The sequence below is a fragment of the Macaca fascicularis genome, chromosome 11 (genome assembly GCF_037993035.2).
Source record: "Macaca fascicularis isolate 582-1 chromosome 11, T2T-MFA8v1.1".
Taxonomy (NCBI): domain Eukaryota; kingdom Metazoa; phylum Chordata; class Mammalia; order Primates; family Cercopithecidae; genus Macaca; species Macaca fascicularis.
Genome location: NC_088385.1, coordinates 51,339,613 through 51,365,484, shown reverse-complemented (window position 1 = coordinate 51,365,484; position 25,872 = coordinate 51,339,613). Strand labels below are relative to the sequence as shown.

General features: G+C 35.4%; 1 protein-coding gene across 4 annotated transcripts in view; it reads left to right on the top strand.

Annotated features, from left to right (window-relative positions):
• Positions 1 to 25,872, top strand: part of NELL2 (neural EGFL like 2) — a 415,912-nt gene that overhangs the window by 187,525 nt on the left and 202,515 nt on the right. For all 4 annotated transcript variants that reach the window (XM_045365097.3, XM_005570625.5, XM_065524062.2 and 1 more), the window contains exons 11-12: positions 10,432 to 10,523; positions 13,743 to 13,845. In XM_045365097.3, coding sequence (XP_045221032.1) covers positions 10,432 to 10,523; positions 13,743 to 13,845 — 195 coding nt within the window. The remainder of the gene's footprint in view (positions 1 to 10,431; positions 10,524 to 13,742; positions 13,846 to 25,872) is intronic.

Genomic DNA, 25,872 nt, shown 5'->3' with positions numbered 1-25,872 from the left:
AATTAACACTCCCACCAACCACATATAAGTGTTTCCTTTTCTCTGCAACTTTGCCAGCAAATATTTTCTTTCATTCTGTAGGTTTTCTCTTTACTCTGTTCATAGTTTCTTTCACTGTGCAGAAACTCTTAAGTTTAATTAGATCCCACTTGTCAATTTTTGCTTTTGTTGCAATTGCTCTTGGTGTCTTTGTCATGAAATCTTCACCCATTCCTATGTCCAGAATGGTATTGCCCAGGTTGTCTTCCAGAGTTTTTATAGTTTTAGGTTTTGCATTTAAGTCTTTAATTCATCTTGAGTTCATTTGTGTACGTGATATAAGGAAGGAGTCCAGCTTCAATTTTCTGCATATGGCTAGCCAGTTATTCTAGCACCATTTATTTAATAGGGAGTTTTCTCTATTGCTTGTTTTTTTGTCAGCTTTGTTGAAGATCAGATAGTCGTAAATGCGCAGCCTTATTTCTGGGCTCTGTATTCTGTTCTATTGGTCTATGTCCTGTTTTTGTACCAGTACCATTGCTGTTTTGGTTATGGTAGACTTGTAGTATAGTTTGAAGTTGGGTATTGTGATGCCTCCAGCTTTTTTTTTTTTTTTTTTTTTTTGCTTAGGATTGCCTTGTCTATTTAGGCTCTTTTTTGGTTCCATGTGAATTTTAAAGTAGTTTTTTTTTTTTTTCTAGTTCTGTGAATAATATCATTGGTAGTTTAGTAGGAATACCACTGACTATGTCAACTGCTTTGGGCTATGTAGCCATTTTAATGATATTGATTCTTCCTGTCCATGAGCATGGGATGTTTTTCCATTTTTTTTTTTGTATCTTCTCTGATTTATTTGAGGAGTGCTTTGTAAGTCTCTTTGTAGAGATCTTTCACTTCCCTGGGTAGCTGTATTCCTAGGTGTTTTATTCTTTTCGTGGCAATTGTGAATGGGATTGCCTTTCTGATTTGGCTGTCACTTTGGTTCTTGTTGGGTGTATAAGAATGCTTGTGATTTTTGTACACTGATTTTGTATCCTGCAAATTTCAACTTTTATTATGGATTAAAGGGTACATATGCAGTTGTATTATATGGTTAAATTGTATGATGCTGAGGCTTGAGGTCCAAATGATTCCATCACCCAGGCAGCAACATAGCACCCAACAGGTGGTTCTTTAGGCAACATCCTGCTCCCTTTCTCCCCCATCTAGTGATTCCCAGTGACTATTGTTCTTACTTTAACATCCATGTGTATTCAGTGTTTAGCTCCCACTTATCAGTAAGAACATGTGTTTTTTGCTTTTCTGTTCTCATGTTAGGGTGTCTAGGATGATGGCCTCTAGCTGTGTCTAAGTTGCTGCAAAGGGCATGATTTCATTCTTTTTTATGGCTGCATGGTATTCCATGGTGTATATATACACCATATTTTCTTTATCCACTTCCTTGTTGATTGGCACTTAGGTTGATTCCATGTCCTTGCTATCGTGCATAGTGCTGCAGTGAACATACAGGTGCATATGTCTTTCTGATAGAATGAATTATTTTCCTTGGGTATATATATCCAGTAGTGGGATTGCTGGGTTGAATGGTAGTTGTACTTTTAAGTTCTTTGAAAACTCTACAAACGGCTTTCCATAGTGGCTAAACTGATTTGCATTCTCATCAACAGTGTATAAGAGTTCCCTTAAAAAAGGTACTCTGAAATTACATGTCAGTAAAACAACTATAAATGTGGATGAAAACAGGGTATTGAAATTATTTCTCTTCAGACTGCTGGGCAAGTATCTATCTTATTACCTTAAAAAAAAACCCAATCAAAATGAAACTTTTACTGGAAATTCTGGGCAACACATTAAAAGGTTTACTTATATAATCAAGACTACAATAAAGCACAATCAAGGAATCCACACTAAAATGTTCAACATCAAAACATGGTTGAATGAGTGTGAATTTGTGTGTTTAAAATGTTTAAGGTACACATTTATTGTCATATATGATTTCTCAGTTTAACTGATTGTTTTCAAACAGTGGGCCAAATCCCATCAGATAATATAGGATAAAAAGGATTCTACTGAATATATCTGTGACTGTCTCTATTCAAATGTTAATTTTATTTTTTCTCTTTTATTTTCCCTTTCTCTGAATAATAAAATAGTTGTCAACTTAGGTCTACCTGGACAGCTCTAAAATATTAAAAGACCCAAGTCCTACCCTCAGAATTTTTTAATTGGTCTGGCATGCAGATAGGGCATTGAGTTTTAAATGTTCTTCAGGTGATTTTAATACGCATCTGTGGTTGAGATCCATCAGCCTACTAGTTTGGGAGTATAGGTAAAACCAACTTATAATAAATCACTTCCAGGTAATATAGGTTTCGAGACTGGATGTTCATTGGGATCCTGGGACAAAGTATATTATTGTGATTATTATTCTATTTTTGAATGTATTATGAGTACTCTTTTCCTGATTTAAATCATACTAAATCATTTCACCCTCGGTGCTCATTTTCAAACACTCCTCTGTGTGAAGCATCTCCAGTTCCACCCTTGTAAGACTGTGCTCTTCTCTGAGTTATATTTAGTTACCTATGCATGTGCCCATCATTTCCCACATTAGGCTGAATGCTCCTTGAAGGCAGGGAAGATGACCTTCTACTACAGTGCTCCAGTGTCAATAAATGTTTCTTAGGTCAGGTGTGGTGGCTCACACCTCTAATCCCAGCACTTTGGGAGGTCAAGGTTGAAGGATGACTTGAGGTCAGGACTTCAAGACAAGCCTGGGCAACATAATGAGACCCTGTCTCTACAAAAAATTAAAAAATTAGTGGGACATGCTGGCGCGTGCCTGTAGTCCCAACTGCTCAGGAGGCTGAGGTGGATTGCTTGACCCTGGGAGGTTGAGGTTGCAGTTCATCGTGCCACAGCACTCCAACCTGGGCAATAAAGTGAGACCCTGTCTCAGAAAAGAAAAAAAAAAAAGTTTCTTATTTTCACCAGGTGTTACCATTCTTGCTCTAAGTCTTTATGAATTTGTTTTGGTTCTCCTGTTTATCATTTTGTTGCTTACTGCGTTTCCTTCTCCTAGTCCATCTCAAGTATGCTTTCAAATTTTTCCATCCTCAGTTGCTTCTTCTGCTCTCTCTTCCCTCCTCTTTCTGCCATCCCTTCCACTTGTCTTACTCTACACAGAGCTTGCTCCCTTTAACCTTGCGCTTGTTCTCTTCTCTTGGCCCACATTCTTTGCATAATGGAGTTATTAATATAGCTCTCATGAAACTGCATTGAAAAATGTCCTCCTAATAGAGCTACCCCTCAACAGTTTCCTCCTTTGTTTTACCTGCATGCCAGAAACTGTTCTAAAAGAGCAAAATCACTTTTTCAATGTTTATTACTTGCAATCTCTTAGTTGAGCACTAATATTTGGTGTATAAGGAAAAGAATCATGCTTTGCAGTTCACACAACATTTTATGTTCAATATCTTCAACACTCTAACATCAAAACAACATGTGTCTAAATGGTGCCAGGCATTTTGAAAAAAAAAATTACACAAAGGTAAGCCAAAGACAAGATGTTCCTGTATTGATCAAATTCACTGGGTTGGTGGTAAGAAAAGATGCACAGAAGGACTGTCATATGGATTCTAGTTCTAACTTTGAAAGTGACAATATGCAAACTTTTCCTTATTATATTATACAGTATATTTCTTTGTCTAGTGGTAACGAAAACTGTTTCTTCATGTGTGTCCATGTTCTGTCACTTTAATAGTATTTAAGTATTGACACAAATACTGTATTTTCCTCTAAATCTTTACCTCCAGTCATTCAATTTATTTTTCATATTGTCAGAGGACTAAATGAATTGATTATATTGTCGTTCTAATAGACTGTTCTATGTTACATGAGCCAGGATCAAGAACAAGACTAGTGACAGAAAAGCAGCTAATTTAAAAGAATTTCAGAATATTTTTAGATTGCCATTTAAATTGGTAAAGTTAGAGTCAAAAATGCTGAATCTCTGCTTACAGCAATAGCGCGTGCTTTTTTGCTATTAACTTCTAAACATTCATTTTTTGTTTTCTCAGCATATACATTCTCTAACCTAAAGGCTGATCTGGACAGGGTGCTTGAATTTTTGCTCTTGTTCTATTCTGGGAGGTACTTTTATCCTTCTTTGCCTCCTAACCCCTCACTACTGCTAAATTTATAGTATTTCAGGGCCTGTTCTCTTTTTGGAAGAATAAGCTACCGACCTAAATTAAGGCCCCCTAGGGGAAGCACTCTTTGGTCCTTTAGAAGCCCAAGGACATGATGTATATAAAACAGAAAAGGGAGGTTGCACAACTACTATCAAGGTCTCATTTCTTAAACTCTAATATTAGTTTGGCAAACAACTAAATTCCCAAACAATTAATGAGATTAGATAATCATGTCTAATTCATGAATTTGTGAATTATTTAAGCACTCTGAACTTCTAATCATTTTAAATAGCATTGACTCACAAAAACTGGTTTTATATTGGGAAAGAAGAAAGTTTTTGTCATCCAATTGTCCAAGGAGACTTTCCTTGAGCATGCTAATTTGCATTATTCATGTTAGTAAGTTACTGCTATGACAGTAACCAGCTGCTTTCTTACTGCTCCCAGTTCACAAGTTTCAGATGTGCTCCAGTTGAAGGTAAGCTGTCATTTTACAGAAAGGGCAGACTCTTTCTGTAAGACACAGGCTATAGAATCTTTATTATAAGATGCAAACTCTACAGGTGAGACCAAATGTAAAGGGAAAAATGAAGTTTAGAGAGGTTCAGTTCACTTATTTTTAGATTTCTTTATCAAATAGGAAGCTAGAAGAGAATTTACCAAAAAATTTAACAAACCTTGAGAATATATTATGCCGGGCCCATGCTGGGTGCTGAATAAAATCCAAAGACAAGTAAGACACTGTCTCTGTCCTGAAATAAGGAAGATGAAAAAGTGTACAACTCACTAGAGAAAAGGAAGAAACATGTGTTCAGTGCTATAATAAAGATTTAAGCATTGTAGAGAAGAGAGATTACTTTGTATCAGTTAGTGCTCAAGACTTTTATTACGACCATATTGTTAAGAATTAACTCCAAGTGAGTCCAGATTACAAAAGAAGATTGTGGGCTGGATAAATGCAGCATAGCTGATTGGAGCCTATTAAGAATATTACAACACTTTTAAATTTTTTGTTTGACTTTGCAGAATCTTAGCCTGCCTCATGAATGCATTTATTGTACATTCTTTTAAAAATGTATAATAAAAATACAGATATACATAATTATAGTTAATGAGTTATTTTCTCATCCAACAGCTTTGATTTGTATATTGCTAACAAAATATTGGCTCAGAATGAAGTAACTGCTATTATACATTTTTGAGAAGTCTCCCAAAGGGAATCAAAATTTCAAAGCATACCATTGGAAAGCTACTACTATATAAAAGTCTATCCTTAACAGACAACCAATCCAAAGATCACTGATATTTGGTGTTTTGAAAAAGAATTTTAAAGAAACTCTATGTCCCATGACTCACTTAAGTTAATTACACTGACTTTCTTTTTGGTATTTATAACTTTTAATTTTGTAATGAATTGTTTTTAAAGGTATTGATACCAATTGGGAAGTTTAAAGTAGATGCATGTATTTTCAATCAAGTAATAAGAGGAAAAAAGCTAAAGATGTAGTGAGGAAATGTTTAGAAGTAAAATATGATGCCCTTTTGCTTATGTATTCTGAAATGTTTTTAGATGGGTTTAGATCATTCTTTCCACAATGGTTTGCTGAAGTTCATTTAAATCTCATTAGAGAAACCTGCAGTTGCCATCTCTGCATTAAGGACCAGTAAATCAAGATTTTAATGTGTAACTTAGAATTTTCAGCGTTTTACTGGCTTCTTTCACTTATCCATTTTTCAATCTGTGTTATAAATTACCTTTCACTTTTTAACAACTGATGACTTCTAAATTTGTCTGTAGCATCTGTTGGCTCCTATTTGCTGTTAATTGTTTTTATGTTGTTGAAATGGAGGAAAATGAAGGAAAATAATTTTTATTAATTGCTTTCTTGGATTCTCTGATAATTATGACGCTAGTGACTATCCAATTTGCAATGTTTAAGATAGCCTTGGTAGAACAAATACATCAAGTGTTACATTGTCCTATTGAATTTCTACAAGTTGTTGTTAATGTCTCCACTTATGACTGAATAGACTATGTGCAGGAAAGCTCTATGTGACGTAAATCACATAGACCCTGGTGTGAATACACTCCCTCGAGTTATGCCAACAGCAGCACCTACTAGAGTCAGAGGAAATGTGTATTTCACATTGTTTAATATTAATAACTAATGAGTAGCTGTGGTTCTATGGGTTAGTATGATTTCAAAATGGTATAGCTTCCTAGTCTACAAAGTGATAAGCCTGTATGAATAAATTAAGTACATCTCCCTAGAAGTTTTATATCTTAAAGTATATACACATAACATATTAAATCTATCACTCAGCATAGACTTTTGAAAACATGGCCTAATTGAAACAGTTCTGCTTTAAGCTAGTAAGTGATTTGAGGTGTAGAAATCCAAAGTTACATCACAAAGAACTAAATGTGGTAGTCACACTCACTCACATACACACAAGCCACACAACAAAACTAGGGAAGAAGTGAAGCCTCTGGCTATAAACATGTGCATGCAATTAACATGGTTAAAAGGAGCAGAAAATACAGTAAAAAATGATTATTCCTTTATTGTTTTATTGAAGAAGTGAATTTTCTTACTTTATACTCCACTGGGGAGAGGTTAGAAGGCAGATACTTTTCAGTTAGAGAATTCCAGGGATGGTCATGTAGTCATTGTTGTAGCCAGTGATTATTGTTATCTCTGAGAATTTGCACCTGATACCTACACGGGTTGGCCTTGGTTAAAATTAGGGCATAGGCCCGATCTGTTTCCCTCCTCTGTTTACACACTTGATTTTCCCAGAGCTCAGTTCCCTCATTTTACCCTCTGGCTGCCTATAAACCTCATTTTGATAATCTCAAGGAGGGACTACATTTTTAAAATATCTATTTTCTTTTTCAGACTTTTGTGTTCCGTTCTCTCATGCCCTTCTGAGCAAGCTGTCTTGGTAAACTAGACCTCTTAATGGCATATAGTGAATTAATGTAACAGACATTTGTTCTTGTTATTTTTCCTGTTCCTGGGCACCCGACACTCCCTTTTCCATTCTTTGTCCTCTGTCCCCCAGGAGCCTGACTTCTGCAGCCTGCATCACTCTGGTCTCCTTGCCAGCTAGTTTCAAGTAGCATTCACCAATGGGAGACACTGGCAGGAAATTGGAAGGCAGGAGGAGGAGAGAAGGTTGGCTATATTTCTTTCCTGCACCAAGCTATGTCTCTGGCAGTAGTTGTGCTCTCTGATTATAGCTTTCACAAGGCATCCTCTCCCCCATAATTCTGGCTTACACTGGACTGTAGTAAAACCATTTTCTTCCCTTGTTCCTTAGCCCTAGGGTAATGATGACCCCTTGCTTTTACCACAATATGGATCCTTCAGCAGCCCTTGTTTGTTTTCTTAATCTTAATCCAGCTATCCCTTCTTGGAAGTGCTTTCGGGTTCCTGAGTTTCCATATAACTTATGGATTATTTAATCATAGAATTGCAGTTTGGCTTCTCTTAGAGTTAGTTGTGTATGAGTCTGTCTGCCCTACTAAATAGTGAGGCACGAAGCACATTAAATTTGTCTTTGAATTCCAGTACCTAGGAGAGTATCTAACATGTAATAGGAGCTCAGTACATATTTGTTAAATGTATGAATAGGTTAACATGACTGTTATTCCCTCAGTCTTCTCTTAGAAAACTCCTAGAGCCATTCTAATGGCATTTTTACGATTCCTTGCAGTGTTTTTAGGAATCATTATATCTTTGTTTGAATTTCTTCACATTTCTCCTCTAAAGAGTCTAGGAAAGAAATATCCTGCTAATATTACTGAATATTCCATGTCAATGTTAGACTTATGGAGAATTACAGCAACTGATAAAAAAAGAAGTGAGATAAAAATCACTCACTTTGGGTTCTCCCTAAGCCAACTTCATCCTGCTTGTGCTCATTGCTTGAAAGAGAATTAAGCAATTGTGACCTCATTCATTTATGTACTTTTTCCCTCCCTGCCAAGCTCCATTTGGTGCCCTATTGTCCCACAAGTTGCCTATTTGAGTCTTTTGAATTAAGAGTTTAGAGCAGAAGGCCCATCTGCTCTATGTGAATATTAAATTATCAAAAGACTTTGTATAAGGAGAATTTACCCTTGTGTTTTTTTAGCCATGTTCCCTTCCCCCCTCTGTGTAAGAAAGATTTAGAGCACCATTGTTTTTCTTCCACATATGCTTGGACTTGAATTGGCTATAGTTATCAACTCATATAATACAATAGGCTTAGAAACCTTTGATTGGCAGGTACTGAATAGATGTAAGAAAGGTTTTATTTATTCTCATTATCTTATAAAATATAGTACTTTATATATATATCTCCCTGACTTCTAATTTTTAGGATTTTTTTTTTGTTTGTTTTCATGAAGCTCAGTAACCTCAACCAAGACCTAGCATGTTGCATGTTTAATTATGTTGAGGTTACTGAGTTTCATGAAAACAAAAAAAATCCTAAAAATTAGATGTCAGAGAGATATATTTTGCGATCAATCATATTAGGTAAATGCACATACCATTATAATTCATAATATAATAGATAGAATGAAACTGACAGATCTATAGTTTCATTTTGAATATTCACGAGTGAGGCTATTTTAGCCAGATGTTAAGTCATATGATTAGTGCAAGTAAATTTTATTCTTTGCTAGCAAGCTCTAAAAAGTTCAAAATCAATTGGCTAGGAGATACGCATTATGTAGTCAAATTTGTTAATAAATGCTATGTAAGGAGATGAATTGAAGGATGACATTTTTAAAACTGTGCATGTTTCCATTATTTAAATGTGCAACTTTAAAATAGTTTCTCAAGGAAAGTGAGAGTCAGGTTATATTTTGGGTCTTAATATTTCTACAACAATATATTGATATTATTAAGAGAATAGACCAGGCATGGTGGCTCATGCCTGTAATCCCAGCACTTTGGGAGGCTTAGGCAGAAGGACCACTTAAGGATAGGAGTTCGAGACCATCCTGGGCAACACAGCAAGACCCTGTCTCTAAAAGAAAAAAATAAATAATGAAATTAAAAAATAAAAGTATGTCTAATTTCTTTCTTCTTTATTATTGGGAAGTGGATACTTTTAAAGGTAATAGGGATATATGAATTGCAAAGAGTGAAAGAATTTCTCATAATTCACACAGTGGAATTAAAAGAAAATGTACACATTCACTTTATAGAATTTGTATAGTTAAAATAAAAAATTGGATTTAGTAAATATGGGAAACAAATTGCCGGAGTCTATCAGTTGATCACTTCCACTGGTCTTTGAAACAATTATCTTGGGGTAGATCTAGATGTAATGGGGATCTGAAGCATCTACAATATTGGGTGTCCTTTCAAAGATAAACAATACAAAATTATGAAAGGAGAACTTAGTTCAGCATCTTACAAGGAGCCTAAGCCAGAGAAGGACCCTGAAAATTAGGCATCATTAGCTTTAGGGTAAATCTGTTTCGCCTTACGTGATGAGTCAATGTAGGTAATATGAAATACTTCAAAACAAGGAAATGATTTCTGTTGGCTAAATGTTTGTGTGAATTGTAAATATTTTGCAAGCTTTAGAAAAAGATTATTTGATACTCTATGCAATTTTTATGGATTAAAAACATATTTTTCCATGCAATCTAAGGTTACATTTTAAAATTTCACTTAATTGTGATGGAAGCAAGGCAGGTTTAGATGAAGACCTCTCAACGTCCTAGATGGGGTGCCCTAACCCATACATACTTATAAATAAAATAACACTAAACCATAAAACCTAAAACTTACATGGATGTGCTGAAATGAATATAGCTTCTTTCTATTATAATGTTCTATTTTAAAATTATGTAATGGTATATAAAACAAAAACTTTTCTCATATTGTTCCCTGAGTCTCATATTACCCCTGATTTATTGCCACCCTAAGTGCCTACTTAATATGCCCTAAGTGGGACGTCATCTATCAGGCAAGTAATTGACTTTAAGTCTGCTTCTTGGCAGTACTTTTTCAGAGTCTAATTCAGACATGTCATTGCCCTTTATCTTTTTTGTATCTTATTTTACTCTCTCAACTTAATTTGCATGACACTAAGTTTTACATGTGCCTTGCAGTAGATTGAATTGAGGTTTCTGGTTATTCAAACATGTTGAAAAAAGGTGTAAAACATGTGGAATGCTGTTACAAGATGATCTGATCCCTTCTAAGCTGTTTTTCCCAATAAAATAAATACATATGTATTTTTTACTCCAAAGCGATATGCCAATTTCAAGGACGAACCTACTTTGAAGGAGAAAGAAGTACAGTCTATTCCTCTTCTGGAGTATGTGTTCTCTATGAGTGCAAGGTAAGAAGACTATTCATGGGTCTTTCAAAATTGTTTCTATTTATAAACACAATAAAAGTTTCTCGACTAGCTCAACCTTGAAATACATTTTTGAAATTCTAATGCAAAGAGAAAATTCACAATATTAATTATAGTTTGAATGTGAAGAAATTCTTGTTTTTAAACATGTAAATTAGTGGTTGAAAAATAATTTTTCCAATAAATGAAAATGCTATTTTGTCAAATTAAAGCTTTATGAAGTTGTCTTATATTTTCCAAATTCAAATAAGCTCCTTATTTGCTATTGGGAGGAAAATGTAGGTGAAGTTAGACTTAGCTTTTTGTCACTCATGATTTTGTACCATGTGAGAAATATTGCTCAGTTCAATTAAAAACAAAACAAAAACCTGCCTAACTAAAATTAACTGTTGGATGGAGTTGAGACTGATATTTATCTAATTCCCTTTGGAAGGAATGTTTTAAATTAGTTAAAGGTGAATTCCTTACAAATTTACTTGCCAAGCTTTCTGAAGCAAATGCAATTCATTTGAACTTTTGCCCCTCGCCCTACTAATTGAAAAACTAAATATGTTTCACAACACTTTTCATGTTTGTCTTTTGTAAATTATAGTGTTATATTTCCTGACCCTAATATTACATTTCAGTCCTTATTCTATATGAAGGAAACTGTCTATATATAAAATTTCTGCTTTAGGGCTTCATTTTTATTTGATAGTTACTTTTCCTCTTTAAATGCCTCCTATACATGGTTTGGGAAATGATTTAATAGGTATAAATTATGTAGAAAATTAAGACAGTGATTTATGCTGCTGGCACCACCAATCAACTGTGATTACTAAGAGTGAGGGCAAGGAAAATCCTAAGAATTTTGCCAAGACAAATTGAATCTGAAAGAAGCTATCCACTTCATGCATCTTAATTTGGAAATCCTTTGAGATAAGCAAGGAGGAGATGCAAAGAGGCAAGACTGTGACAGATTTGATTTCTAGAACATGAAAGCTCTGATTTCTTCACGCCCATTATAAAGTATCCTCTCTGCTTCTTTTAGTTTTAAATCAGCTTTCCAATGATGTAGGTTCCTATCTTAGAGAATAGAGACACAGGAAAATTAAAATGAATTCCTCAACCTGTATTTCAAGATGATGGATTTTCCTTTATCATCATCCCTACACCAATGCCATTTTAAGTGGAGTAAGTCCCACAATAGATAAAAGAATTGGAAGACAGAGAGAGATCTAGTAACTGCAGAATGAGAAAGAGACTCAGAGAAGTTACTTCAAGGAGGGAGGAAAACTTCTGCCTGCTGCCTTCTAATAGTAATCTCTAACATTAAAATTTTGGCTCTAAATTTAAAAATCTTGAGGGCATTTAAAGTTTGTCACTTCTCTCTCTCTCTCTCTCTCTCTCTGTGTGTGTGTGTGTGTGTGTGTGTGTGTGTGTATGTGTATCCTATTCATTTTACCAGAATATGTCTCATAATACTGATAATTGTGGTTTAGAAATGTACTGGTATAATTGCCTATTGGATTTTAAATTTGCTATTATATAAGATTATTTGATTTTAAATAGGTTCAGCTAGAAGTCTGTATAGAGGCAACACAGCAGGTGCTCATAAATTTTAGATAAATGAGTGAATGTTACCTTTTATTTGCTGAAACAAAAGGCACCATTTTCTACCTTCTAATGCTGCACTCTGCAATAGAAATATGATGCAAGCCACAAACAGAATTTTTGTTGGACTATTTTTTTTCTGTTTTCTCCCATATATCCAAAATATCATCATTTCAACATGTAATCAATGTTAAATTTATTGATAAAATATTGTACATTCTTTTGTTATACCAAGTCTTCAAATTCTCATGTGTACTTTGCAATTACAGTGTAAAAGAGCCACATGTAGCTAGTGACTACTGATTGGACAGCACAGCTCTATCAGATCATCATAAGCTTTTGTACTAAATTCTTCACTTTAAGGACTTCCACAGTTTCTTTTCCCTTCAAGGCCCTTAAAGCTCCTGTATTTACCTTGCTGCATAATTGACAGCTCTCTCTCACAGCCATTTTCTGAGCTGTCAATTCTAGTCCCTGTTTGTTCTTTTATTGTCAATTTTGTGGCTTTGAAAATATTGGCAGTCCTAGGGGTCTGTGACTTTAATAGTAACACAGAAAACACTGTGGTTTAGAAAACCAGATTACCGGAACTGATATTACTACTAAATCAAAAGAAGACTAGCATTTGACTCCACTGTATACATGCTTCCTGCCACTTTCCTGACAAGAGCTTATGATTTGGAGAAGGTCCTTTACATAAATGAGCCAGGAAAAGGCAGATATTGAAATGTGTACTTCTTCTATGAAAGCATTCCTTGCAGAAATTGTATCTACAAATCTAAGCTATTGACCAGTAGTTAAAATGGAAGCTTGCAAGTTCCAAGAGTTATTACTTATGTATTAGTTAGCATAATATAGCATAGTTAATGATGCTTGTTTTTAGGAGATTGGAGACCAACAGTATAGAAAACAAATGCTTGCTCCTAAGGCAGGAATACTTCAAGGCAGGAATACTTTTGTGTTTTGGTTTCTCCTTGGGAAGTATTTAATATTTTTCACTGCAAGAATTATAATGATTTTACATTGATTTATTCCTTTATTCAAGAAATTTTTAAGTGCCAATTAGGTGCCTGAAAAATGTGCTAGACATTAATTTGCAAGAGACATGAATCCTGCCTTCATTTTCCTTGTAATTTTGTGGGAGATATCCAATATTTCTTACCAGAGTCATCTGTGAGAATCTCCTTATAACAAAACTTTTTGAGAAAACTGAAATGTTTCGAAAGCCCAATTTTAATTTACTGTTTTTTCCAAAAACTGTTGATGTAAATCAAACTGTATTTTTGTCACAGTTGTCATCTGGGCTTGCAAATGTATTGTAAAACTAGCAAAATTTTCCAGGATTCCCCAGATGTTTGGCAAATTATAGACATGGCTGCAGTGTGGTAGTATCAGTGTGGCTGATTCCTATTCTAAAGACTTGCTTATTCTAAAGACTTTCCAGTTGGGATTTAATGTCATTTTGGGAGTGAGCCCATGATCTGTGCAGAGGTCCTCAGGACAAAAATTTCTTGATCTTAAAAGAGGCTTCTCAGTTGCTGGATCTGGAAACTTCTTAGCAAGTCCTAATGATACAATTTGAAGCACTTCTTTTCTGTTGTCTAACAGGACCAGACCATGAAACTTGTTGAGAGTTCAGGCTGTCCAGCTTTGGATTGTCCAGAGTCTCAACAGATTACCTTGTCTCACAGCTGTTGCAAAGTTTGTAAAGGTAAGACTTTTTTGAGAAGTAAGATTTGCGTGCAAGAGTTATTATAGTAGGCTAGTGCAACTGACATGAAGTAGAAATTCTCATAAGCAAATTATTTCCATAGACTAATAGTATTTCCCTATATGCTCTCCTAATTTGTCACAGAGTGGCACAGTAGGTAGTCATGAAATATTTACTTAACTGAATTAAAACAGAACTGCTCCCATGCATTTCTGCAAGTTGTCTTGAACCTGTCTCAAGCTCTGGGTCTCTAAATTTCTCTCTGTGTGCTGGTTCGGAGTGAGCACAGCTTTGCTAAAGAAAGTTACACAACAATATTGAGTTAGTTATTTTATTGTCAGTTACTGTTTCTTAGCAAGTGAGTTTTGTTTGTTTTTCATTTCTCCTCAGCTTCTTTTTATAACTTACCTAGAATATTTTTCATTATGACTACTTCAAATCCCTGTCTTCTCGATTCTACTCTCAATTCTCACCCATAGGTCTCTGAACTACTGAGAAGAGAGAGGCCATCAGACATATATTGTTTGTTCTGTGTTGCCTCTGATATGATAGAACTAGAACTAGTAATTAGAAGGGACTTTGATTATTAGTACAATATAATTAGAAGGGACTTCGATTATTAGTTCAAGATAAGAAAACACTAAAATTTGTGCTATTCAAAAATGCAATAGACCAGCCCAGGGGGCAGTGAATTTCCATCACTAAAGGTTTTTACACTAGGTATCTTATTATAGATTCATGTATTAAATTAAAGCATAGATTATACGAAACTCTTTAAGATCTTTGCCAGTCATGAAATTATATGTGCCTTCCTGTATTATATTGGAATTATATGCTTGTGAATCCATCTTCTACATTAGACAGTGTACCTGTGGGCAGGGCTGAGTCTTCATGTTCACCTCTATATCCTTAATACCTACTATGATACCTGGAATGTAGTTGGTACTTATAACTGATGTAATTGGTGCTGTATAACAAACTACCCCAAATAAGCTACAGTACTTATTTTAATAATAACCTTTATGTTGATGCAAAACACAGCTTAAATAGAAAAAGTAAGACAAAGAAACATTATGAAACATATGCTATTTTGTTTCCTTTTAACTTACTCTATTAAAAGTGGACATAGGATAGATCCTAGATCACCCACACCCATTTTTATTTATTTATTTATTTCCGTTTTTTTTTTTCTTAATTATACTTTAAGTTCTGGGATACATGTGCAGAACTTGCAGGTTTGTTACATAGGTATACATGTACCTGTTTGCTGCACCCATCAACACGTCATCTACATTAGGTATTTCTCCTAATGCTATCCCTCCCGTAGCCCCCCACCCACTGACAGGCCCTGGTATATGATGTTCCCCTCCCTGTGTCCATGAGTTCTCGTTGTTCAACTCCCACTTATGAGTGAGAACATGCGGTGTTTGGTTTTCTGTTCCTGTGTTAGTTTGCTGAGAATGATGGTTTCCAGCTTCATCCATGTCCGTGCAAAGGATATGAACTCATCCTTTTTTATGGTTACATAGCATTCCATGGTGTATATGTGTTCCATTTTCATTATTATTGTTATTATTATTATTATTATTATTATACTTTGAGTTCTAGGGTACATGTGCACAACATGCAGGTTTGTTACATATGTATACATGTGCCATGTTGGTGTGCTGCACCTATTAACTCGTCATTTACATTAGGTATATCTCTTAATGCTATCCCTCCTCCCTCCCCCCTCCTCACAATAGGCCCCGGTGTGTGATGTTCCCCTTCCTGTGTCCAAGTGATCTCATTGTTCAATTCCCACCTATGAGTGAGAATATGCGGTGTTTGGTTTTCTGTTCTTGCGATAGTTTGCTGAGAATGATGGTTTCCAGCTGCATCCATGTCCCTACAAAAGACACGAACTCATTCTTTTTTTGACTGCATAGTATTCCATGGTGTATATGTGCCACATTTTCTTAATCCAGTCTGCCACTGATGGACATTTGGGTTGATTCCAAGTCTTTGCTATTGTGAATAGTGCCGCAATAAACATAAGTGTGCATGTGTCTTTATAGCAGCATGATTTATAATCATTTGGGTATATCCCCAATAATGGGATGGCTGGGTCAAATGGTATTTCTAGTTCTAGATCCTTGAGGAATTGCCACACTGTTTTCCACAATGGTTAAACTAGTTTACAGTCCCACCAACAGTGTAAAAGTGTTCCTATTTCTCCACATCCTCTCCAGCACCTGTTGCTTCCTGATTTTTTAATAATTGCCATTCTAACTGGTGTGAGATGGTATCTCATTGTGGTTTGGATTTGCATTTCTCTGATGGCCAGTGATGATGAGCATTTTTTCATGTGTCTGTTGGCTGTATGAATGTCTTCTTTTGAGAAGTGTCTGTTCATATCGTTTGCCCACTTTTTGGTGGAGTTGTTTGTTTTTTTTCTTGTAAATTTGTTTGAGTTCTTTGTAGGTTCTGGATATTAGCCCCTTGTCAGATGAGTAGATTGCAAAAATTTTCTCCCATTCTGTAGGTTGCCTATTCACTCTGATGGTAGTTTCTTTTGCTGTGCAGAAGCTCTTTAGTTTAATTAGATCCCATTTGTCAATTTTGGCTTTTGTTGCCATTGCTTTTGGTGTTTTAGACATGAAGTCCTTGCCCATGCCTATGTCCTGAATGGTATTACCTAGGTTTTCTTCTCGGGTTTTTAGGGTTTTAGTTCTAACATTTAAGTTTCCAATCCATCTTGAATTAATTTTCGTATAAGGAGTAAGGAAGGGATCCAGTTTCAGCTTTCCACTTATGGCTAACCAATTTTCCCAGCACCATTTATTAACTAGGGAATCCTTTCCCCATTTCTTGTTTTTGTCAGGTTTGTCAAAGATCAGATGGCTGTAGATGTGTGGTATTATTTCTGAGGACTCTGTTCTGTTCCACTGGTCTATATCTCTGTTTTGGTACCAGTACCATGCTGTTTTGGTTACTGTAACCTTGTAGTATAGTTTGAAGTCAGATAGCATGATGCCTCCAACTTTGTTCTTTTGGCTTAGAATTGTCTTGGCACTGCGGGCTCTTTTTTGGTTCCATATGAACTTTAAAGCAGTTTTTTTCCAATTCTGTGAAGAAACTCATTGGTAGCTTAATGGGGATGGCTTTGAATCTATAAATTACCTTGGGCAGTATGGCCATTTTCACAATGTTGATTCTTCCTATCCGTGAGCATGGAGTGTTCTTCCATTTGTTTGTGTCCTCTTTTTTTTCATTGAGCAGTGGTTTGTAGTTCTCCTTGAAGAGGTCGTTTACATCCCTTGTAAGTTAGATTCCTAGGTGTTTTATTCTCTTTGAAGCTATTGTGAATGGGAGTTTATTCATGATTTGGCTCTCTGTTTGTCTGTTACTGGTGTATAAGAATGCTTGTGATTTTTGCACATTGATTTTGTATCCTGAGAGTTAGCTGAAGTTGCTTATCAGCTGAAGGAGATTTTGGGCCTAGATGAGGGGGTTTTCTAAATATACAATCATGTTATCTGCAAACAGGGACAATTTGACTTCTTCTTTTCCTAACTGAATACCCTTGATTTCTTTCTCTTGCCTGATTGCCCTAGCCAGAACTTCCAACACTATGTTGAATAGGAGTGGTGAGAGAGGGCATCCCTGTCTTGTGCCAGTTTTCAAAAGGAATGCTTCCAGTTTTTGCCCATTCAGTATGATATTGGCTGTGGGTTTGTCAAAAATAGCTCTTATTATTTTGAGATATGTTCCATCAATACCGAATTTATTGAGAGTTTTTAGCATGAAGGGCTTTTGAATTTTGTCAAAGGCCTTTTCTGCATCTATTAAGATAATCGTGTGGTTTTTGTCTTTGGTTCTGTTTATATGCTGGATTACATTTATTGATTTGTGTATGTTGAACCAGCCTTGCATCGCAGGGATGAAGCCCACTTGATCGTGGTGGATAAGCTTTTTGATGTGCTGCTGGATTCGGTTTGCCAGTATTTTATTGAGGATTTTTGCATCAGTGTTCATCAGGGATATTGGTCTAAAATTCTCTTTTTTGTTGTGTCTCTGTCAGGCTTTGGTATCAGGATGATGCTGGCCTCATAAAATGAGTTAAGGAGGATTCCCTCTTTTTCCATTCATTGGAATAGTTTCAGAAGGAATGGTACCAGCTCCTCCTTGTACCTCTGGTAGAATTCAGCTGTGTATCCGTCTGGTCCTGGCCTTTTTTTGGTTGGTAGGCCATTAATTATTGCCTCCTTTTCAGAGCCTGCTGTTGGTCTATTCAGGGATTCAAAATCTTCCTGGTTTAGTCTTGGGAGAGTGTAAGTGTCCAGGAAATTATCCATTTCTTCTAGGTTTTCTATTTTATTTGCGCAGAGGTGTTTATAGTATTCTCTGATGGTAGTTTGTATTTCTGTGGGGTTGGTGGTGTTATCCCCTTTATCACTTTTTATTGCGTCTATTTGATTCTTCTCTCTTTTCTTCTTTATTAGTTTTGCTAGCGGTCTATCAATTTTGTCGATGTTTTCAAAAAACCAGCTCCTGGATTCATTGATTTTTTGGAGGGTGTTTTGTGTCTCTATCTCCTTCAGTTCTGCTCTGATCTTAATTATTTCTTGCCTTCTGCTAGCTTTTGAATGTGTTTGCTCTTGCTTCTCTAGTTCTTTTAATTGTGATGTTAGGGTGTCAATTTTAGATCTTTCCTGCTTTCTCTTGTGGGCATTTAGTGCTATAAATTTCCCTCTACACACTGCTTTAAATGTGTCCCAGAGATTCTGGTATGTTGTATCTTTGTTCTCATTGGTTTCAAAGAACATCTTTATTTCTGCCTTCATTTCGTTATGTACCCAGTAGTCATTCAGGAGCAGGTTGTTCAGTTTCCATGTAGTTGAGCAGTTTTGATTGAGTTTCTTAGTCCTGAGTTCTAGTTTGATTGCACTGTGGTCTGAGAGACAGTTTGTTATAACTTCTGTTCTTGTACATTTGCTGAGGAGTGCTTTACTTCCAATTATGTGGTCAATTTTGGAATAAGTGCGATATGGTGCTGAGAAGAATGTATATTCTGTTGATTTCGGGTGGAGGGTTCTGTAGATGTCTATTAAGTCCACTTGGTGCAGAGTTGAGTTCAATTCCTGGATGTCCTTGTTATCTTTCTGACTCATTGATCTGTCTAATGTTGACAGTGGGGTGTTAAAGTCTCCTATTATTATTGTGTGGGAGTCTAAGTCTCTTTGTAAGTCTCTAAGGACTTGCTTTATGAATGTGGCTGCTCCTGTATTGGGTGCATATATATTTAGGATAGTTAACTCTTCCTGTTGAATTGATCCCTTTACCATTATGTAATGGCCTTCTTTGTCTCTTTTGATCTTTGATGATTTAAAGTCTGTTTTATCAGAGACTAGGATTGCAACCCCTGTGTTTTTTTGTTTTCCATTTGCTTGGTAGATCTTCCTCCATCCCTTTATTTTGAGCCTATGTATGTCTCTGCATGTGAGATAGGTCTCCTGAATACAGCAAACTGATGAGTCTTGACTCTTTATCCAATTTGCCAGTCTGTGTCTTTTAATTGGAGCATTTAGTCCATTTACATTTAAGGTTAATATTGTTATGTGTGAACTTGATCCTGTCATTATGATATTAGCTGGTTATTTTGCTCGTTAGTTGATGCAGTTTCTTGCTAGCATCAATGTCCACTCCCATTTTTATCAGGATGGTGCAGTTTGGTTTTGTTTTTAGTTTTTATGTTACTTTTCCATCCACTCAATTGGGAGTTTTTAAATCTCAGTTTGTGTAAGGCTCTTTAGGAATTACAAAATGGTTTAAGACGTGGTCTGCCCTTCAAGGAGCTTTCAGGGTAACTCTGCAGTAATGAGGAACACTTCTAAAAAGAACTATGATCACTTGGACATTTAATAAGGACCATAAGAGTTTTCATTCTCACAGTGCCTAAGTCAGTGCCTTATGCAAAGCATGTGTTTAATTTGATATGAATCAAGAATGCTCTTTGGATTTAGTCCTCCAGTTTGCAGCTTGACTAGAATGTCTTTGGCATCCAAACATAGGTAGGCCATAACAGTGTTTCTTAAACTTAAATATACATATGACTAACATAGGCATCTTATTAAAATGCAGGTTCTCATTCAGTAGGTCTGGGGTCAGGCCTAAGAATCTGAATTTCTACAGAAAAGCTCCTAGGTGATGCTAATGCTGTTGGCAAGCAGGACCACACTTTTAGTAGTTCACTATTGCTGCAAAAAATCTATCTATTGCTGTTCCAAATCTCAGTGGATTAAAGCAATAGTAATGTGGGTCAGGAATTCAGACAGGGCTTGGCTAGGTGATTCTTGTGCTCCATGTGGTGTTAACTGGGGTCATTCAATGCTGTAGGGCTGGAAGCCGGGCTTGGCTGGTAAGTTCAGGATGGCCTCACTATATGTTGGTCACCTTGGTAGGAATGGTTAGAAGGCTGAGCACAGCTGGTGCTCCCTCCCTCTCTGCATAATCTAAGGACTTGTTCCCATGGTCTCTTCAGCAGGATAATCATCAAACTTCTTAAATAGTGGCTCAGGCCTTCAAAGACTAGGTCTGGAACTGGCACCACATCACTTCTATCACACACAGTTGGGCAAAGCACTCACAGGCAGCCCACATTCAAGAGAAGGGGAAATAGACCTCACCATACATAGGAGTGCTGCAAAATTGTGGCCAGTTTTCAAAGTTGTCTTTAATGAACACTACAGGTGTCCAAGGGCTATACAGAAATTACAGAGATGAATAGCATAGAAGTTAGTCAAGGTTGGGTAGGATAAGATTTGGGTAAAAAGCTGAAATAGGGCCTTTATGATATCAAGAAAAACCTTAACCACATCTATTTCTTTTTAAGAGAGTCCTAATGTATTATGAAAAACAATAATACATGGAAAAGACTAGTAAAATCGTGTTATATTTTAATTATTTACAGTTAAAAAATGTATTTACACAGAATACTTAAAAATATAATGATAGACTATACCATGACTAATACTTCCTCCACCTGAGATTCTGATATAACTGATATAAGAGGAGTGGGGCCTTGGCATTACTATTTTTTAAAAATCCCTAATAAATTATTCTTTGCAGCTAGGATTGTGAACCACTGGCTTAGATAATCTTCAAACTGGAATTGGACAGGTCGTCCCTTCTTGAAACATTTAGCACCATTTTTAGTAAAGACTGCATTAATTTCCGACTTCAAATATGTAAAATAAACATATGTCCTCCTGGCATTTTCTAACTTTCAAACTAAAAGAAGTCAAGTTTTCAAGGCTTAAATTTTTGGTCAACTCCTAAAGATACGTTGTGACAAATTCATTCGTAATAAAATTCACCTCCTGTTTCCAGGCCTGTTTGTATAGTGCTAAAGATGGTGTGTTCACATCTGAAAGAGTAAATTGTTGGACAACAGTTAGTAAATATTCACTTAGAGCAGAGCATGAGATGAAGTGTTGACCTTTTCATAGAGGCTCAGCCAGTGGTTGGAAACTAAGCTATACCCTGAAGTCAGGCTCCAAATCACTAGGCGCTAAATCAAATTCACCCAAGACTGTGTTCTAGGTACCCTGTATCTAGCCGTCTTCTGTAGCAGCAGATCAGAAGAAATGTAGCAGAAAACTTTTCCACTTTTTTCGAATTAGAGAGCCCTTTCAAGGAAGCTTATAACAAATTACCACATGACAGAGATTCAGCGATTCAGCGAGGATTCTGATTTAGAAAGATACAGAAATAATGTGGATAACTTTTTTATCCACAGTCCTTCTGGTTCTTCTCCTCGTCCTTGGTAACCACTTTGTCTGCCTGCAAGATCATTAAGCCTTATTCACTAGATGTCCATCCTTAATTTATTATTTACTTCATCTCGACTCATAATTATAAGCAATAGGGGCATCCATATGCAGAAGGCTGAGTTAGTGTCGGTTCTCCTCTCCCTGGGAAACTTCTGGATAACACATAGTTTCCCATATTATTCAATTATCACCTTCATGATTCTGGCTATGTATATATTACTAATACCATTATATAGTTAATTTTTAAATACTTACTCTTAATCAACTCACTTTTAAAAGATTTAGTTTTATTCCTAAGTGGCGGTAGCCGTGAAATAATAGAATTATTTACTAGATTTGTGTATTTCTTATACACATTAAAAGAAATCCATTGGTGTTAGTATTTATCTATGTTCATCCATGTACATGAGATACACTTTGGGAAACACTAGGATAATCCATTATCTTGCAAACAATACCTAAATTAAGTTAGTATTCTTTCATGTACAAGTGATGGAACATCCCATTCAAGTGTCACGGCAAAAAATGGAATATGTAGGCCCAATAAACAGAGGGTAAATTGGCTTTAGGTGTAGCTTGATTCCACTCTCAAATCTCATCCCTTTGTCTTGATGCGTCTCTCAGTTTATCTCCTGTGAGGTAGCTTTGTTTTCAGGCTCAATGTGTTCTCAGCTATACCCCTACATTTTTATGCTCATATCATTATGCCATTCAAGTAGGTGGAAGAAAAAGCTCAGCATTCTCATAAACTGAATAAAAATCCCAGAATTGAGTTTCAGTGGTCTTCATTAGCTTGAAGTAGATAATATGCCCTGACCTGAAGAAATTATTGTGTCCAGGCCAGTGGACTGCATTGACTGGTGTGGCTGTATCCTGTGGAGGAGTAGAGTTCATTTTCTTTTAAGCATCTGGGCTGAAAGTAGGGGTGAGTGATTCTTCCACAGTATAACTAGGTTATTCTTTTTTTCCACAAAAAAAGAAATAGATGCCTTTAGGCAAAACCTATGAATATTCACCACAAAATTATTGTATACTCTTTCTCTTGATAATTATGTATTACCATTATATATATACTGTTCTTATTTACACATAATCTTTTGTATCCATCCTCCCCTACTTTTCCAGTTATACAGGAATGCATGTTTATATTTTACCAAAAGGTCTACACTTGATAGAAGAACACAGAACTTTATGTAACTTTGTAAAGCTTGCAAAGGGATTAGAGAACATGATATCCTTGAAGTTAAAACCTAAAGAAGGAAATCAAAGAAAGGCTAGGTTGTATTGGATAATTGGTTCATCCATCTGTCTATAAGAAATATTTGAATTTTCTTTTATGGATCTCAAGATATTTAATTTCAGCTTATTAGTAGTGCTCTAATAACTTTAGTTATTAACAAATAATATATTATTATGCTTTTACATAGATAATTTCATTTGAACCTCACATATTGCAAGGTAGTTATTATACTAATTTTTATAGGTGAGAAAAACTGAAGGCTTAGAAAGGTTAATTAATGTACAGTTAGTAATTTACACAGCAAGTAAGTGGCAGAGATCAGATGTAAACTCGGGCCTGCCGACTCCAAAAGCCAAGCACATATGAATGGAAATGCAACTATGAAGATAATAGGATTATGTTACCAACCCATACTCTGGTTTGTTTAAAGCTATTCCCTATAGATCAGAAGCAACCTACTTGAAATCAAGTCTGAATTTTCCACCCATTAGTTGTTAGCCTTTTGACCCTAGCATTTTGCAAAATAACCAGTAGATTCAATCAACTTATCTGTTGGAAGAATGAATCAAAATAGCTGACATTGTTTATAGTAAATTGGAATTTGAATGACTGAAATTTTAATTTTTCAAGTATTTGTGTTTTAAAAATCCCATATGGTAAAAAGCAAGGCACTTCCTAATTTTTACCTACAACAGTGAAAGTTGGATCACACTGTTATCTTACAGTGAGAAAATTCTTGCAGCAATGAAACTCTACATAGGGTATGTATGCAAGATGTTTAATGCTGAGATGAGAGATCTCACCATTACTGAAACAGAACTGAAAATGGATGATAATAGAGATGGCATATCGCATATGGCATAGATAATATTGAGCAGATTCCAAGATGGGAGAGGAGAAAATTCAACCAAGTGAAAAGCTGAAGGAAGGTTTTGAAAAAGAGATGTATGAGAAATGGTATCCATTCTTAGTCACAGTCTTCTGAAAGTTGTTTGAGACAGTACAGGTAAAAGTATGCAGAAATTTAACACTGTGTTAGAACTTTGTTTCTTAATACTCTGTGTATCTTAAGGGGTAGGCTATTTTTTAGTAACTTTGTTTTAATATAGAATAAATATAAAGTGGTTTTTGAAGCCTTTTTAGTTAGTTTGATGTTGTGCTGAGCTATTGGAATAGAGAGTGAAGATGACTTTTTAGCTGAAATTGTTCTCCCTCAGGCATTATGAAAAGACAGTGGAATACATTTGAAGAAATAGCATCTCAATTTAGCTATTTAAAGAAGAAGGAAATAAAAAGATCCTAGGAGAAAGCATTTTTAACTTTTGCTCTTCTTAAGAATTTTACTTTTAAATGTACAGCCTTAATCATGACAATTTAGATTGTGAAGACTCTTGTCAAAAGAAGCTAAGTTGCCAAGTATTTTAAATGCTGTTATTGACTATATTTTTCTGGACTTAATAAACCTATACTTTATTTTATTTTATTTTTGTAGAAATCACTGAGTCATTTGATTATTTTTCTACTGTTTTTTAATGGCATTATTACATTTTTGGAACATTACTGTTCTTAAGGGTTATTAAGTTTTACCAATAATATTTTACTATACATCATAGTTGCATTAATAGGGAGTGTGTTTTAACTCTGTAATTATAATCAGAATGAAGACCAATTTGATTACAGATAAGATGAACCAATTTAGTACTTCCATCTATATGATTTTCGCAAGTAAAAGTCTTCTTGCCTATAGGTAGATCAGATTATTCTAAGATACATGAAATATACCTTTTTAGTCCTTTTTGTTGTTGTTGAGATGGAGTCTTACTCTTTTGCCCAGGCTGGATTGCAGCAGCGTGATCTTGGCTCACTAGAACCTCTGCCTCCTGGATTGAAGCAATTTTCCTTCCTCAGCCTCCAGAGTAGCTGGGATTACAGGCACTTGCCACCATGCCCAGCTAATTTTTGTATTTTTAGTACAGACAGGGTTTCACCATGTTGGCCAGGCTGGCCTCCACCTCCTGATCTCAAATGATCCATCTGCCTCAGCCTCCCAAAGTGCTGGGATTACAGGTGTGAACCACTATGCCCAGCCACCTTGTTTCTTTTTCTTTTTTTTTTTTTAACATGGGCTAAAATAGTAATCCATTAGAAAGCGCAAAACTAGATAAATAACATACACCAAGCAATGTAAAAATGGTTGAATGATATATAATTATGTAATTTCCATTAAATATGGATTCCAGTTTTGAAGACTTCATTTCAGCATCTTAGATGATCCTTGAACAAGGGATTCAGACCACAAAAAGAGATCTTGAGAAATTGCACATGATTGATGTCACTGTTTATAAAATGTTACATTTTTCTTTTCTCTCATAAAGACTCAGATATGTGAAATCTCTGTATTTCTCAAAATTTTTCTTCCTCTTTAGAGTGAACATACTTTGCCTTGTAGATTTCTAGAGAAAATTAGGTTAAAGTGATGTAATATTCATCTTTAACACATTTAGAAAGTTTTTTTTTGGATGCTAAGCTGTCTAATTTCTTAAATATACAATAGGTGCATTTCATCTGATTTGGTTAGTTTTACCCACAGGTGTTGATAATGTTGAACCTCCAGTTACCAGATTACCTTCTCATTGTGTTACCTTCTATGTTATAAATCTTTATTTTGAACCCTAATAATATTTCTTTTTTCAGATACTTGGAGGTTTATAATTAGAATATTAGAGACTAGATAGCATTTATAAAGTCAAAAACCAAAGAAGAAATAGAGTTAACTTGAAATGGAAATTAATTGAGTTAAACGTAAAGAAGAACTTTTTGGTATTCACAGCATGTGATTCTTCTGTAAATGTTGATGAAGATACTAATTTAAAAATTATTTAGCAAGTCATAGCTTCAAAATTAAAGAAAATATTAAGTAGGAAAATTTGCATTGTCATAGTTTCATTTACCTTAATAAATTTCTTTTTTTTT